General features: G+C 41.5%; 2 protein-coding genes across 5 annotated transcripts; one reads left to right on the top strand and one right to left on the bottom strand.

The window, feature by feature from the left end:
- Window positions 1-966: 966 nt before the first annotated feature.
- LOC115684665 (putative laccase-9) lies at window positions 967-5,748 on the top strand. The gene is made up of 7 exons (XM_030609497.2): window positions 967-1,209; window positions 1,436-1,587; window positions 2,763-3,007; window positions 3,526-3,651; window positions 3,966-4,557; window positions 4,750-5,108; window positions 5,271-5,748. The coding sequence occupies exons 1-7, from the start codon at window positions 1,054-1,056 to the stop codon at window positions 5,468-5,470; spliced, it is 1,830 nt and encodes a 609-aa protein (XP_030465357.1). The 5' UTR covers window positions 967-1,053; the 3' UTR covers window positions 5,471-5,748.
- A 338-nt stretch (window positions 5,749-6,086) lies between these two features.
- Window positions 6,087-12,029, bottom strand: LOC115684668 (uncharacterized). 4 transcript variants are annotated; one of them, XM_056308413.1, is made up of 9 exons: window positions 11,748-12,017; window positions 10,647-10,698; window positions 10,071-10,144; window positions 9,815-9,916; window positions 9,284-9,427; window positions 8,485-8,536; window positions 8,029-8,102; window positions 7,217-7,306; window positions 6,087-6,406 (listed from the first exon to the last, which is right to left on the bottom strand). In XM_056308413.1, exons 1-9 carry the CDS (start codon window positions 11,924-11,926, stop codon window positions 6,403-6,405), a joined length of 771 nt encoding a protein of 256 aa, XP_056164388.1. In that variant the 5' UTR covers window positions 11,927-12,017; the 3' UTR covers window positions 6,087-6,402. The 4 variants fall into 4 exon arrangements, with proteins under 4 accessions (XP_056164388.1, XP_056164386.1, XP_056164387.1 ...); XM_056308411.1 differs by having other exon boundaries at window positions 6,087-6,384; window positions 11,748-12,013; XM_056308412.1 differs by having other exon boundaries at window positions 6,087-6,379; window positions 11,748-12,013.
- Window positions 12,030-12,461: the final 432 nt, after the last annotated feature.

The following is a 12,461-nucleotide window of genomic DNA, read 5'->3' as shown; positions in this document are numbered from 1 at the left end:
GCGACAGTCAAATTTAGCCACCAGCCAGCCTCACCTGACTTGTCAGACTCCCCTGGTCGCAAGACCTAGGCGACGGTCACCTGGGTCTCGCAACGAGGGTGGCGGTGGCTTGTCAATGGCTTGTCGGTAGCTGAGGCCTTCGGTGGCAAGTTAAAGTTTTCAAGGACATTTTCGAAATTATGAAAGTTGAGCGAAGGCAAAGTTGGAAGTAAAAAAAATCTATTTGCATTCCAAGAATGCTACTTTCTAAAGTATCTTTGAACCTGCCTTGAGCTAAAGTTTTTTAGAAGCCTTTGAAAATGCAATTGCACTTCCCCAAAGTTCTCCAAAAATCGAACCAAACGCCATTTGCATTTGGCCAATGGATTTTAGAGCCCCCGAGCCCATTCCAAATGTTGAATCAAACGGATTAGTCGTCAGATTTGGGCTATCTTGTGATATATAGTTTTTGTAATGACCGTCTAACATAATTTTTGCGAAAGAGTTTTCTTATATTGTGTATCTACATATTATTCCACTCTTTCCCAATTAGAACTATAGATGTCCATCCATGTCCACTCTCGGACAATGGTGCGTACCATGCCGTATTTATCCGATGGCGAATATAACGTATCGATCTACTGAACGCATCGCGAGACTTGTTTTTCAAAGAAATCCTTGCCAGACACGTTCTTGGCTTTCGCCGCGTGTAATGTATTCTTCAAATATCTTGTAATCGCGTAATCCTCAGTCTATATTATAACGTTTTCAAGCGTGCATCGATCGGGCTTAATTCGTCAATGTAATTCGGTCGAGAGTTTATCATCCAAGCCCCTCCCGACGTTGTCCGACCGCTGATTTGAACGCGATCTAACTGAATAAACCAGAACGGTCGGTCAATCTCACTATGAACTTCGCTCACCTACCTGGCGACGTTAATGAGGTGACGAGAAGACTGTGAAATCCTGCATCAACCTCTCTCTCTCTCTCTCTCTCTCTCTCTTAAAAAGGTTGGAGAGGCTACCGAAGTTGTGGACATTGCTCGAAATCCTCGCAGGTGGTTGGGACGCCTTCATGCTCGCCGCTGCCGATAACAGCGAACACCGACGAACGAGGATGGGGAGCAGATTGTCGTTGTCGTTCTTGGAGTCTGCAGGGCTGATTCTGCTGCTGGGTGTGTGCATTCTCGCTCCCTCCGCTCATGCCAAAGTCCATTACCATGACTTCATCGTAAGTTCTTGGATTGAAGATGCACGTTGTTGGTCTTTTCGAATGGCCTGAAGCTTTTCTTGAGCAGAACACACGGGCGCCTGGTTTTTTGCTGCTGCATGGTGACAATGTCTCCACTTCCTGAACACACACAGTTTTTGTCTGCAACATTGCATACTCGAGATTGAAGTGGCACGGAAAATTATGATTAACCTATTGTTTGTTTGTTTTTTGGGTTTGGTCGTAGCTGAAAGAGACCAACTTCACAAGGCTGTGCAGCTCCAAGAGCATGCTGACAGTGAACGACAGCTTGCCCGGGCCGGTGATTCGCGTTCACAAAGGCGACACCGTCTACGTCAACGTCCACAATCACGGCGACTACGGAGTCACCATTCACTGGTACCTCACCTGTCTCTCTCTCGCTCTCTGTCTCTGTCTCTCTCTCTCTCTCTCTCTCTCTCTCTCTCTCTCTAACACCCTTTCAAATGAAAGTGAAGCTATATAGTGCGTTTTTTCATACCCGAACATGTCTGCCTCCATTCGTTCCGGCGAGGTCCGTCGTGCGAATACGAGACCCGCCAAATATAATGACAAGGGTACGGATGGATCAAACGCATATTCATCCGATAATGATTGTTTTTCTCCGAGTAATAAGTGCCGAGGAACGGAAAAGCACGAGCGTGTTATCACGGCGCAACAAGCGAGAGGGTCCTGGTAACAAGCGTCTCCGAGACACTAGCGCAACCCTAACTAAAAATCAAATAAGAATTGGAACACGTGCAGTGGTGGGAATAGTCAATTTAAAAACGGGGCTAAAAGGTGTGGCTCCGTCGTTACCTCAGCGGTCAATTTTCTTCCTCCTCTGTCTTTCTCCTCTTGTTGAAAGTTAGTTGCAATCTAGTCCCAAGAATCTGTCCGTCCAATTAAGGATGTCTAGATAAAGCTGCACTTTCAGAACCAGCAACGTAGATTCTTGCAAAATTTGCATTGAAAAGGTAAAAATGTCACCACAGCGATTTTAAAGTTAGACTAATGCAGCAATTCCGGTGCACCTCCAGTTAAGAACTGTTTTTAGTTATCACCCCTCTTGTGTTAGATCCACCAAGTTTTGATCTGTTTCTGTGGAAAAAGCTGCTTGTATTTTCGACGACCATGAGATTATGTTTTGATTTCGGATTAAGCTCTCCGGCAATGAGATTATGTGGTTTAATCAGATCATCATGAGTCCATTTGACGAATGCCCTTAGAACATCTGTTAAGCATGTTAAATGAGGAATAATTCTCTTTTCAAAGTGTTAGGATGCACGTGTGAGTTGTGTTAGAGAAATCTCACATCGGATAATTGGTGTGGTGTAGAGCAGTTAATATATCCTAGTTGTCTCATAACTCATTGGTTTAAGCTTTTGAGTAAATATGGGTCAAATTGGATATGTTAACCGGCTTGGACTTAGGCTCCCTCTTGGTGATATCTCCGGGCAAAAAGTATCGGGCTTCTATTACACGCTCCTTAACACAAAGTGATAATTACGCATAACATACAGTTAAGTTTTCTTAATTAATCATTTAACTTGCAGGCACGGCGTAAAGCAGCCGAGAAATCCATGGTCAGATGGTCCAGTATACGTAACACAGTGCCCGATTGCACCCGGATCGAACTTTACTTATGAGGTCATATTTTCGAAAGAAGTGGGCACGCTTTGGTGGCACGCTCACAGCGATTGGACCCGAGCTGGAGTTCATGGGGCCATTGTCATATACCCTGAGGAGGGCACAACTTACCCTTTTGAGAAACCAGATGGTGAAGAAGTGGTAGTGCTGGGTAAGTAGACGTCAATGACCTCCTCATTCGGTCTTTTCTGATCTAAAAGATTTGTTTCTCTCGTCTGTTTTCATCTGTTGCTGTTTCATGAATCATTAGTTTCAATTTGAAGTTTCAGGGACGGATTCAAAAGAATTAAGTGAGTCTCTCTTATGGTTTCTGTCATCAATATGGTCGGGGTCTAGGACAAGACAACATAATCTGTCATGGACAAGAAACAGAAGAAAAGCATTGTGAAACAACCATGAAATTTCAGGAGTTGCTTGTATCTCTCTTGTCGCTTTTATTTTGTTCCCGTTTCATGCATCCCTGTTCGGCCTGAACTTGCACCACAAGGAAGCTGGGACATGTATAATATGTTTTCTTCTGTCAAACATGCCATGCTGTGAAATTTCGGGATTACATACTTCTCTTCTGTCACTCCTTTTCGTTTTCTCTTGCTCCACAGTGATTGCATATTCATTTTGTCGGTCTCTCCGTATGATTGCCTAAATTCTTTGTTACTTGCCTATACGTAGGGTCTTGGTACAAAGGAGATGTGAACACGGAAGTTGAGGAGGACCTACAAGAAGGTGCAGACACTCCTCGCTCGGATGCATATGTTGTCAACGGCCAACCAGGAGACTTTTGTGATTGTTCTAAAGGTAATCAGCGCAGCCAAGAAAACATACTAACCATACCTATTATCTACGTGAGACTATTGTGGAACAGAAAACAATTGCGCAATTCGTTTGCAGAACTAACTGACGGTCGCAAAGTCAAGAGTGCTTTCACTTGCTTTGATGTGCCTTTGACCAATTCGGGGAATGTAGAATCATCGGAATTCGCCCTCACTAGAGAAATGAACCGACTTATATTGTGTTTCAATTATGCAAAAGCATATGACCAACTGTTGCATGGGCGTTTCCTAACAAAAATGTTCTCTATGTCTTGCCATTTACGAAGCTTTTGATTGCAGATTTCACCTATCGCTGGTCAGTCGATTATGGGAAAAGGTACATTCTTCGTCTGGTCAATGCGGTGATGAATGCAGAAATGTTCTTTGCCATCGGAAAACATAATTTCACTGTCGTCGGGATGGATGGGGCCTACATAAAACCAGTTGTCTCGAGTTTTGTGATGATTGCCCCAGGGCAAACCATGGATATACTGGTCACAGCAGACCAATCTCTCGGTCAATACTACATGGCAACTAGACAGTATGATAGTGTCAAGCCAGATGTCACGGATTATGACAAAGTGAATGCCACCGCGATTCTTCAGTATACCGGCAACTACACCGATACATCGGGTCCTTTCTTTCCCGACACACTACCGATCTATTATGACTATAAATCTGCAATAAACTTCATGAGTCAAATCAGGAGCTTAGCAAACGAAGAATACCCTATTGAGGTCCCCAGAAATATAACTACCTTCATGTATATCACGGCTTCCATGGGCGAAGTTGAGTTTGTCAATGGTTCGGACACGAGAATTGGCCTTGCATCAAGCTTAAACAATGTTAGTTGGGTAAACCCATCGACCGATGTACTCATGGCTTACTACAGGTATTCGTCAAGCATTCATTTGTTCATTTTGTTGATGAGCTTGTTCAATCTTTAGCTACAGTTTTAGGACAGGAATGCTAAACCTCTCCTCATGAAAGGAAATTAATTGATGCAATACAGAAATATTCATTTACAGTAACGATTTATTGTGATCATCGTTGGACTCGACTCACAGATGAATGTCCATGACAGGAACTTGAGCGGTTATTTCACAACGGATTTTCCAGAATGGCCACAAAAGTTTTTCAACTTTACAGCAGACGATGTGCCGGATGATTACGAGTTGGCAGTACAAGGGAGCAGAGTCAAGGTGCTAAACTACAATGAAGAAGTGGAGATTGTTTTCCAAGGAACCAATGTTATGGATGCATCGGAGGATCACCCGATGCATTTGCACGGGTATGGCTTCTTTGTCGTCGGAGCTGGTTATGGGAACTTCGACAATGAGACGGACCCCAAGACTTACAATCTGGTCGATCCTCCCGAAGTGAATACCGTTTCACTGCCTAAAAAAGGATGGGTCGCCCTCAGATTCAAAGCCAGTAATCCTGGTACTTGCCTTTGCCCTTCGGTCATGCAGTTATTATTACCTATTCATTTCGGAGTAACTCATTTTAACACCAACTTCTGTCTTATTTTGCCGAACACATCTCGGTTGAAATGAATCCGTGTTTTTTGGCATATTGGATCTAATATCTGCTTTCCGATACCAGGAGTATGGTTATGGCACTGTCATCTGGATCGACACTACAGTTGGGGAATGACCACCGTGTTCATTGTGAAGAACGGCGGGACGCCTGAGACTAGCATCAGGGAACCCCCTCCCTACATGCCCCCTTGTAAAGATTCTGCACTTCGATTGCGAAAATCGGACGCCGCTTCATCTGTTGAATTGGATAAATCAAATGTATGATTCGACCTGCATATGGTCTTCCACGGTAGATTGTATTAAAGTGCCGCCGCATTAGTCATATAGAACTACTGTGAACTCGAATTCATTTGAATGATAGAATATATAGATCAGTAGTCCAAACTCTCTGACTACTCAAAATAGAGTTTTGACCTGGAATTTTCAGCTTTATATTGCCCACCTAAAAAGGCCTTCTCTTAGTCTGATGAGTGCGAGATGTACTACAGTGAGACCATATGTACAATAATGGCAATGCAGTCCAAACCATCCGTTCCTTCAAATCCTTTGTTTTCTAATTCTCTTCGACGTGTCACTTCATTCATTTGTTTCATGAAAAGCCATTCTTGGTCCATCCCAGGTTCACAACTTGGCTCGTGATTATTTCCAAAGAAACCAGGCTCAGAAAGTGTGGTAAGAACCGATCTGTTTTGGAGCGACTCCGGAGCTGGTTTTTTAGCAGGTTGATTGATCACTCAGGCTTAAGAATAAGCAGAACAATGTTAGTCCCATTCGTACAAAAAGGTACCGGGTGTTCTCATGGAGTTCATCCCGGGACGATCCTTGACAGATTGCGCAGTTTAAACATTTTTGGCGAAAAAAGATAATTACTCAAGCAGGATTTAAGCAATGACAAACACTCGTTATTTGTTGGCAACCACATTCAATCCATTAGTAGTAGACGTTTCCGTTCAAAGATGCTTTTGTAAAAGAATATTTACACCATTGGTGTTTTTAAAATGAATCATCACTACGCGAATGCTGTAGAATGATACAGCATAAAAACTTTTCAGTAAGAAATGGAAGCTTTTGGCTCTGCCCGTGGCCAACTGTCTTCAACATGAATTCCACAAGTACTTCACTCGTCACTCATTCTTGCACCTTTTCATGCTGAAGTTCTCTCATACCTGTTTTCTGCCCTAGCGTTACCAATGGAATCACCTTAAACCTTAGGATAAAATAGCAAAAAAGCACTTTTGAATATATGGACAATAACATGCGATTTAGTTAGCCAAAACCTCAACTAAATGAGCTCTATTACCCAAAGGAGACAGAAAGCATGAAAAGTCAGTAGTAATGATATTTAGGATGAGAGCATGTACATACTACATTGCCCAAAAACGGTAGGACAAAGCAATTATCGACAGTATAGTAGTAATCACAGTTTTCAGCTTTCTGCTGTCATGTTCAGAAATTATTGTGGGAATAAACAAGAATCATGTTTGCGTCTATCTGTGCATTATGCTCATCATGTCTTATCAAAGAGTATGGTGTAGCAGTGGATGGGAAGCTACAAAAAAGCTGAAGTGACCAGAGAATTCATCATGGGTGCCTTCATGATTTGTGTGAAACTTAATACAAGAAGTAAACCAAGCATGGTCTGTTATGAGTGGCAAAGTTCGCATACCGAAAGGCTATCCCGATTGATCGCCCCATACAATATGACCAAAGCCAGAGGTAAATGCATCCCCATGTAGCTCAAGTTACTCTTATATTTTTGTTTTTGACCAAAGTACCTTTCTCACAACTCCTAAAGTAATTTCCTTCTTGAAAGTGAAAATGAAGCTGTGTTCTCCCATAATACCAAAGAAAAATTTCACGGAAGCTTCTTCCCAAACATTTGGAGATATCAGTTACGTAGAAATCAATTGCGACTCATTCTGGAGAATCATATCCTTGGACAGAAGAAATGCAATTCTCTACTAGTACTGACAGAACAGAAATACAATGTCCAGAGACAATTTGACATACCTATTACCGTTGTTAAACAGGATGAGGTACAGCGGATCCTGGGAGGAAAGCTGGAAGAGTCCTCGTACTATGTAGGCACATGTACTAATACTGCACAAGAAACACAAAACAAAGTCACTGACTCACTGAAAAAAGGTTTATTTGACATCTTACGAATTGAATACGCAATAGGGAGCTCGGGCATTTCAGCCTATTTCCAAATAGGCCATAATAAACAATGAACACTCATTTGGCACAGTTTGCAAGAAAACAAGGGACTATGATCATGACGAGTGCCATTCCAAGGTTTTTGACATATCTCCCGGGATATTACTAACAAGGTCCAAGCAGGAAGCCCATGAAAGCAGCAAGAGGCAGAATGGCCAGTTTAAGTTTCTAAAATTCCCCTTCCAATTCAATTGTCATGCGGAAACATATGGACAATTGCAGACACAGCTTGCCTAGGACTAAGCATTGGGCCAAGAAGAATATCATCCACCAACTAAACAAAGCCTATGAGAGGTCGTATTATCAAGCAGAGGATATTGATTGTCCTATGTGATACAAGGAAGGATAAAGTAAGACTGTTGAAGCTTAGGTACTATACAAAATCAGGGGCCTACAACATAGATCTGGAAAATGTAGGTAGATGGTCTTTGTTATTGATATCAGCATATAAACGAGAAATAAAGACAATCAAATACCACCGCATAATATGATCAATAATCATCAAACAACTTTAAAGTTCTATGTAATGCTTGCAACCCGGTAGATTTGAATTCTGGACAGAGCTCATGGCAGTAATGGAAACATGGTGAATATGGATACATTACCTGCCAAAGCATATCAAGAGAAGGATCCACACAAATGCACTAAGCCAACTTGATTCCTTATAAGCAACCCAAACCTGTAAGACCACAAGATTGAAATAGTCATCATTTATGCAGGGTAAAACAAGAAAATTGTCTCATCAACAATCCTAGTCATCAAACAAGAACTCCTAATTGTGGGTGTTTAAAATCAAAGGTTGCTCTCAAATCTAATAGGCATCATTGCAGGTAACGGTTTCATAAGCTTATGAAGCCTAAACTCTAAAGTTAATTCTCCACTAGTTGAGATATTATGTAGCCTCTGCTTGTTGTTAATCAAAGCATATGAGATCGCTTTATATTCCTTCTATCTGATTCTACCAGACAAAATTCCTATTTATGCATGTCCTCTGTTCCATCGAATGACTCAAATAATTTCATGCACTATACAGTTAGCCAACATAAGCATTTGAGACATACAGAAAGAGCAACAACGTTGATGTAGAAGTCAATCAGCATCGCTGTCATCCACCTGCATATTGTTAGCACCATTCAGTACATTCACAGGACTGAGACCATTATGCTGATATGTTCATACATTGACTCATATGCAGATGAAAAAAGTAGGTCCCCCTCCTATAGAAAAGAGTAGTACTGTCCTGGCATGGGGAACTGCTTAAATCTCATGATTGAAGAATAAAACATCAGAAAGAAAAGCATAGAAACCTTCATACTTAAAGCATCAAATTAAGGAAGAATTTAGTTCTAGTTAAGTGAAAGATGCTCCTAGTGAGAGTTATACTATAGGGCAGACGCAGGGTAACAGCACACCACAAGACAAAGAGACACAGGGAAGGTATACTTCCTACTCACAGCTCACATATCTTGTGCTAAAACCAAACATTTCTTTCCCATTGATACCGCTACTCTTAAGATTCAAACCAGCATGCAGGACACATTGCTTCTCTATAGTACAGATTGAGATGATTTACACACTGAGGATACAAGGGGAAAAGATGCGAGCTCCTATCAGCCGAATAAGTAGGAAAACCAATGCAACAAAAGGTACTCAAACCCACAAATACGGAGTTCCTAACCAGTTGTCATGACACTTAAAAAGAAAAATATGCATGGGCATTTATTATATTCATAGGTTTACCCCCTTATAGCACACCATGACAAAATAAAAATCAACCTATCTTCATACCTTCTCCCCATAAGTCCAAATGTTATGGAACCAAATGACAAAGGCCCATTGAAGACAAAGCAAGTTACTTACGGTACTAAAAGTTCTTTCCGGAAAGGACTACCATCAGTGAAGATAGTGTAGACAAGAGTCACCAGCATCAAACAACCCAAAACAATGAAAGTGATTCTAGCAGTTATAACAGGAAAATGCTGTTTATTCTGTTCCACGCCATCCCTGAAGAAGAAAATTTCTCAGGTCAAAAGGTACTCCAGTACATCAAAAATCATAATTTAAAATGACAGAATTAGCACATGAAGACTTTCCATTCGCTATTCTACACAAGAAAGAGACTGCAGCTTAAAATTGAAAGCATAATATAGGAACGGGTGGGCACGTTAGTAACCCATTATTAAACTGAAAATGCAGAGCAACCTAAACAAACATCTGAGAGATTCTAAGATTTATAGCTCCAGGGAAAGGAGCAGAAAATTGTTCATTACCCAGAATCAGGCGAAACCATGAAATGATAACGTCTCTGTAAAGTACTATATAGGTGCAACTCCAAAATCCAGTAGAAACAAAAAATGATATACTCATACATAATATGGCATGTAAACATACTTGCTAGAATACCGCAACAGAACATGGTAGATGGGATCTTGTGAAGATTCTTGAGGTGAGAGCTTGAGAAATTGCAAAAGAATGTAGAAGCACATTGTGACACTGGGATAAGAATCGCATCATAATACACATAAATGTCAGCTGAAAAATCAAATGAAAGCATTTTGCACTTGTAAAACACTTAAGCGGCTTTCGTGTTGCTTGCAACTACAAAATAAGAAGAAGAAATCCTGTTGAGAGAGTAATAAGAGCATACCTGCCCAGGCAGATAAGAAGCACTGTCCAAAGTAAAGCACTAAAAAAGTTTGATTCCTTGTACCAAACCCAAGCCTGAAAACATATTCAGTGTAAGCATGCACCGCAAACTTTTCGTGGAATTCCATTCCAAAAAAAGCTTCAACAACAAAAGAAATATACCATTTCTTTAATTGATTTGCAAACAGATTGAACTTGTGGAATTGCCAGTTCTTATTAAGGCTTTATTTAAGTGTCAGTTTTCAGCTTCACATGATTTAGAATCAATTATCCAAAATATATATAAACTCAGTGTCTGTTTGCTCCCATGAAATACTGCTGCTTGTCAGTTTAAACTGGAAAGAGCTAAAAAAACATCGGGTAACATATTCTGGTTTTCTTATTCCTGAAAGACGAGAAATTGATAATTGTGAAAGGTGACTGCATTACCTGAACATTATAGCACTTAGGTAGTTGTAATTATGTAATTAACCACTTGCAGTATTCTTATATGATGTTATAATTAAGATGGTTTTCAAACTAATCAATTGACGATGTTGCGTAAAGAGATGTAAGCTGTAATAGCCAAGGAGCATACTGCGAGCGGAACAACGTTGATATAGTAGTCAACCAAGGTTGCTGCCATCCACCTGCAACAGAGGCAGGAACAGTTTATCTTCAATCCACTTTTTGTAATATGTATGATGTAGTAAAGAAAGAAAAGAAAGATTTCGCATGATCAAGTGATCAATAATTTGAGTTTTGACCAAATTATGCAATAACTAAACATTAGTCCAGACCAACCGTCTAAAAGTCATTCTCTCAAGGATTAAACCAAAATTTTTGTCCCTGGTAACATAGATATTGGATACCCTGTTGCGACCACAAGCATCGCACGAGACAGATTAGTAAAAGCAGTCTGGTTCGATAAGACCCTGCACTTCCCATCTTCACAAAAGGTGATCTCCTAAAGATTCATATCGCATTGGTAGGATCATCTCAAATTACACACGTGCTGGGCAAGGCAAGACAGGGGACTGGATTATCTCAGACAAATCGTTAGTTGAACAATTTCACATGTTCATTTCTGTATCCCACACGTATCACGGAAAGATGACAGAGAAACAAGGTTCTTCAATCAATATGCCTTAGGGTTCAGTAGAAGACCAACTCTCCTAGTCCCGGTATCAACATAAGAGCAAAGTCAGGTTTTTTTTCCCCCGTCCTCCACTAAGGACTGGTAAACGAGGTTGGCATCGAAATAGACGTGCAAGTCTCTTCCAGGGGGACCTGACTTGGATCCTCGGTTGGTGGTTATACTAGTAACCTCACCAAACCACCAACAGGAGCCGTGTGCGCCTGTCCGCAAATGCAGTGTGGTCCTTATTTTAAGGTGCCAGTGCTCGGACGCCCTGCTACTTCTAATCCCCTGCATCTTTATCTTCACCAGGAAAAGAGAATACCTCCTTGTTGTTTTACATCCAAGGATGTCGAGGTCCGCACGAAACCTCACTGGAAGCAGTTTTACCTCTTGCTCAGGAGAGGATGCATCGAAATAGACGTGCAAAGTCTTTTCCATGTTCCGAAATGCATGCATAAAGCGCTGTCGTCTTCATGCTGGCACAACAAAAAGGCACCACAAACACTACGAGAGAGAGAGAGAGAGAGAGAGAGAGAGAGAGAGAGGAAGGGAGAATACGGAGTGAGGAGGTCAGAGCGGAAGGGGAGGCCATCGACGGCAATGGTGTAGACGAGAGTGGCCACCATGAAGCAACCCAACACCAGGAAGACAGCTTTCAGACCCGTCACGGCCGCCGAACCCGCCATTTGCTTAGTCTGTCGTTCTTGCACCGACGAAGCTTCGCTTGCCAGGGACATGAACAGACAGAATCAGAGACCCAACACAGGGAGAGAGAGAGAGAGAGAGAATGTTAATGGCCTCTAATGGTTGTGGAAGTCCAGAACAGAGACCGAAGATGTGGGCAGGCTGAGCCCACGTCGCTCGTTTCCTTTTTGACCCGATTTGCGGCTTTCCGGATCACTCCCAGCTCCCTTGCGTAAGCCACTGCCGCATCGTTGCCGTGACTCGGCATCGTATCTCGTCCGATCAAGTTAGCCAGACGGCGGCCGCAGAGACACCGGAGGATGGACGGTTCGTCGCGGCGGCGGCGGCACCCACGATCGAAATTAAGATTGTTTTATGCGTGTTAAACTTAGTCATGATAAAAAAGCAGAGAGAGCAGCAATATTATCACCGTTCGATTTTTATCAAACCATACTTCAAAAACGAATAATTTAAAAAATATATTCTTTAAAATAATTAATTATATATAATATATTTTGATTATCGATAATAATTCATATCTAAATATTCTCGTAAATAATGAAGATATATTTTTTTCACTTTTTATAA

Source organism: Syzygium oleosum, unplaced genomic scaffold (genome assembly GCF_021117445.2).
Source record: "Syzygium oleosum isolate NSW1041296 unplaced genomic scaffold, Sole_v2.1 Sole_v2.02, whole genome shotgun sequence".
In the NCBI taxonomy this organism is placed as follows: domain Eukaryota; kingdom Viridiplantae; phylum Streptophyta; class Magnoliopsida; order Myrtales; family Myrtaceae; genus Syzygium; species Syzygium oleosum.
This window is presented reverse-complemented; position numbering and strand designations above follow the sequence as displayed.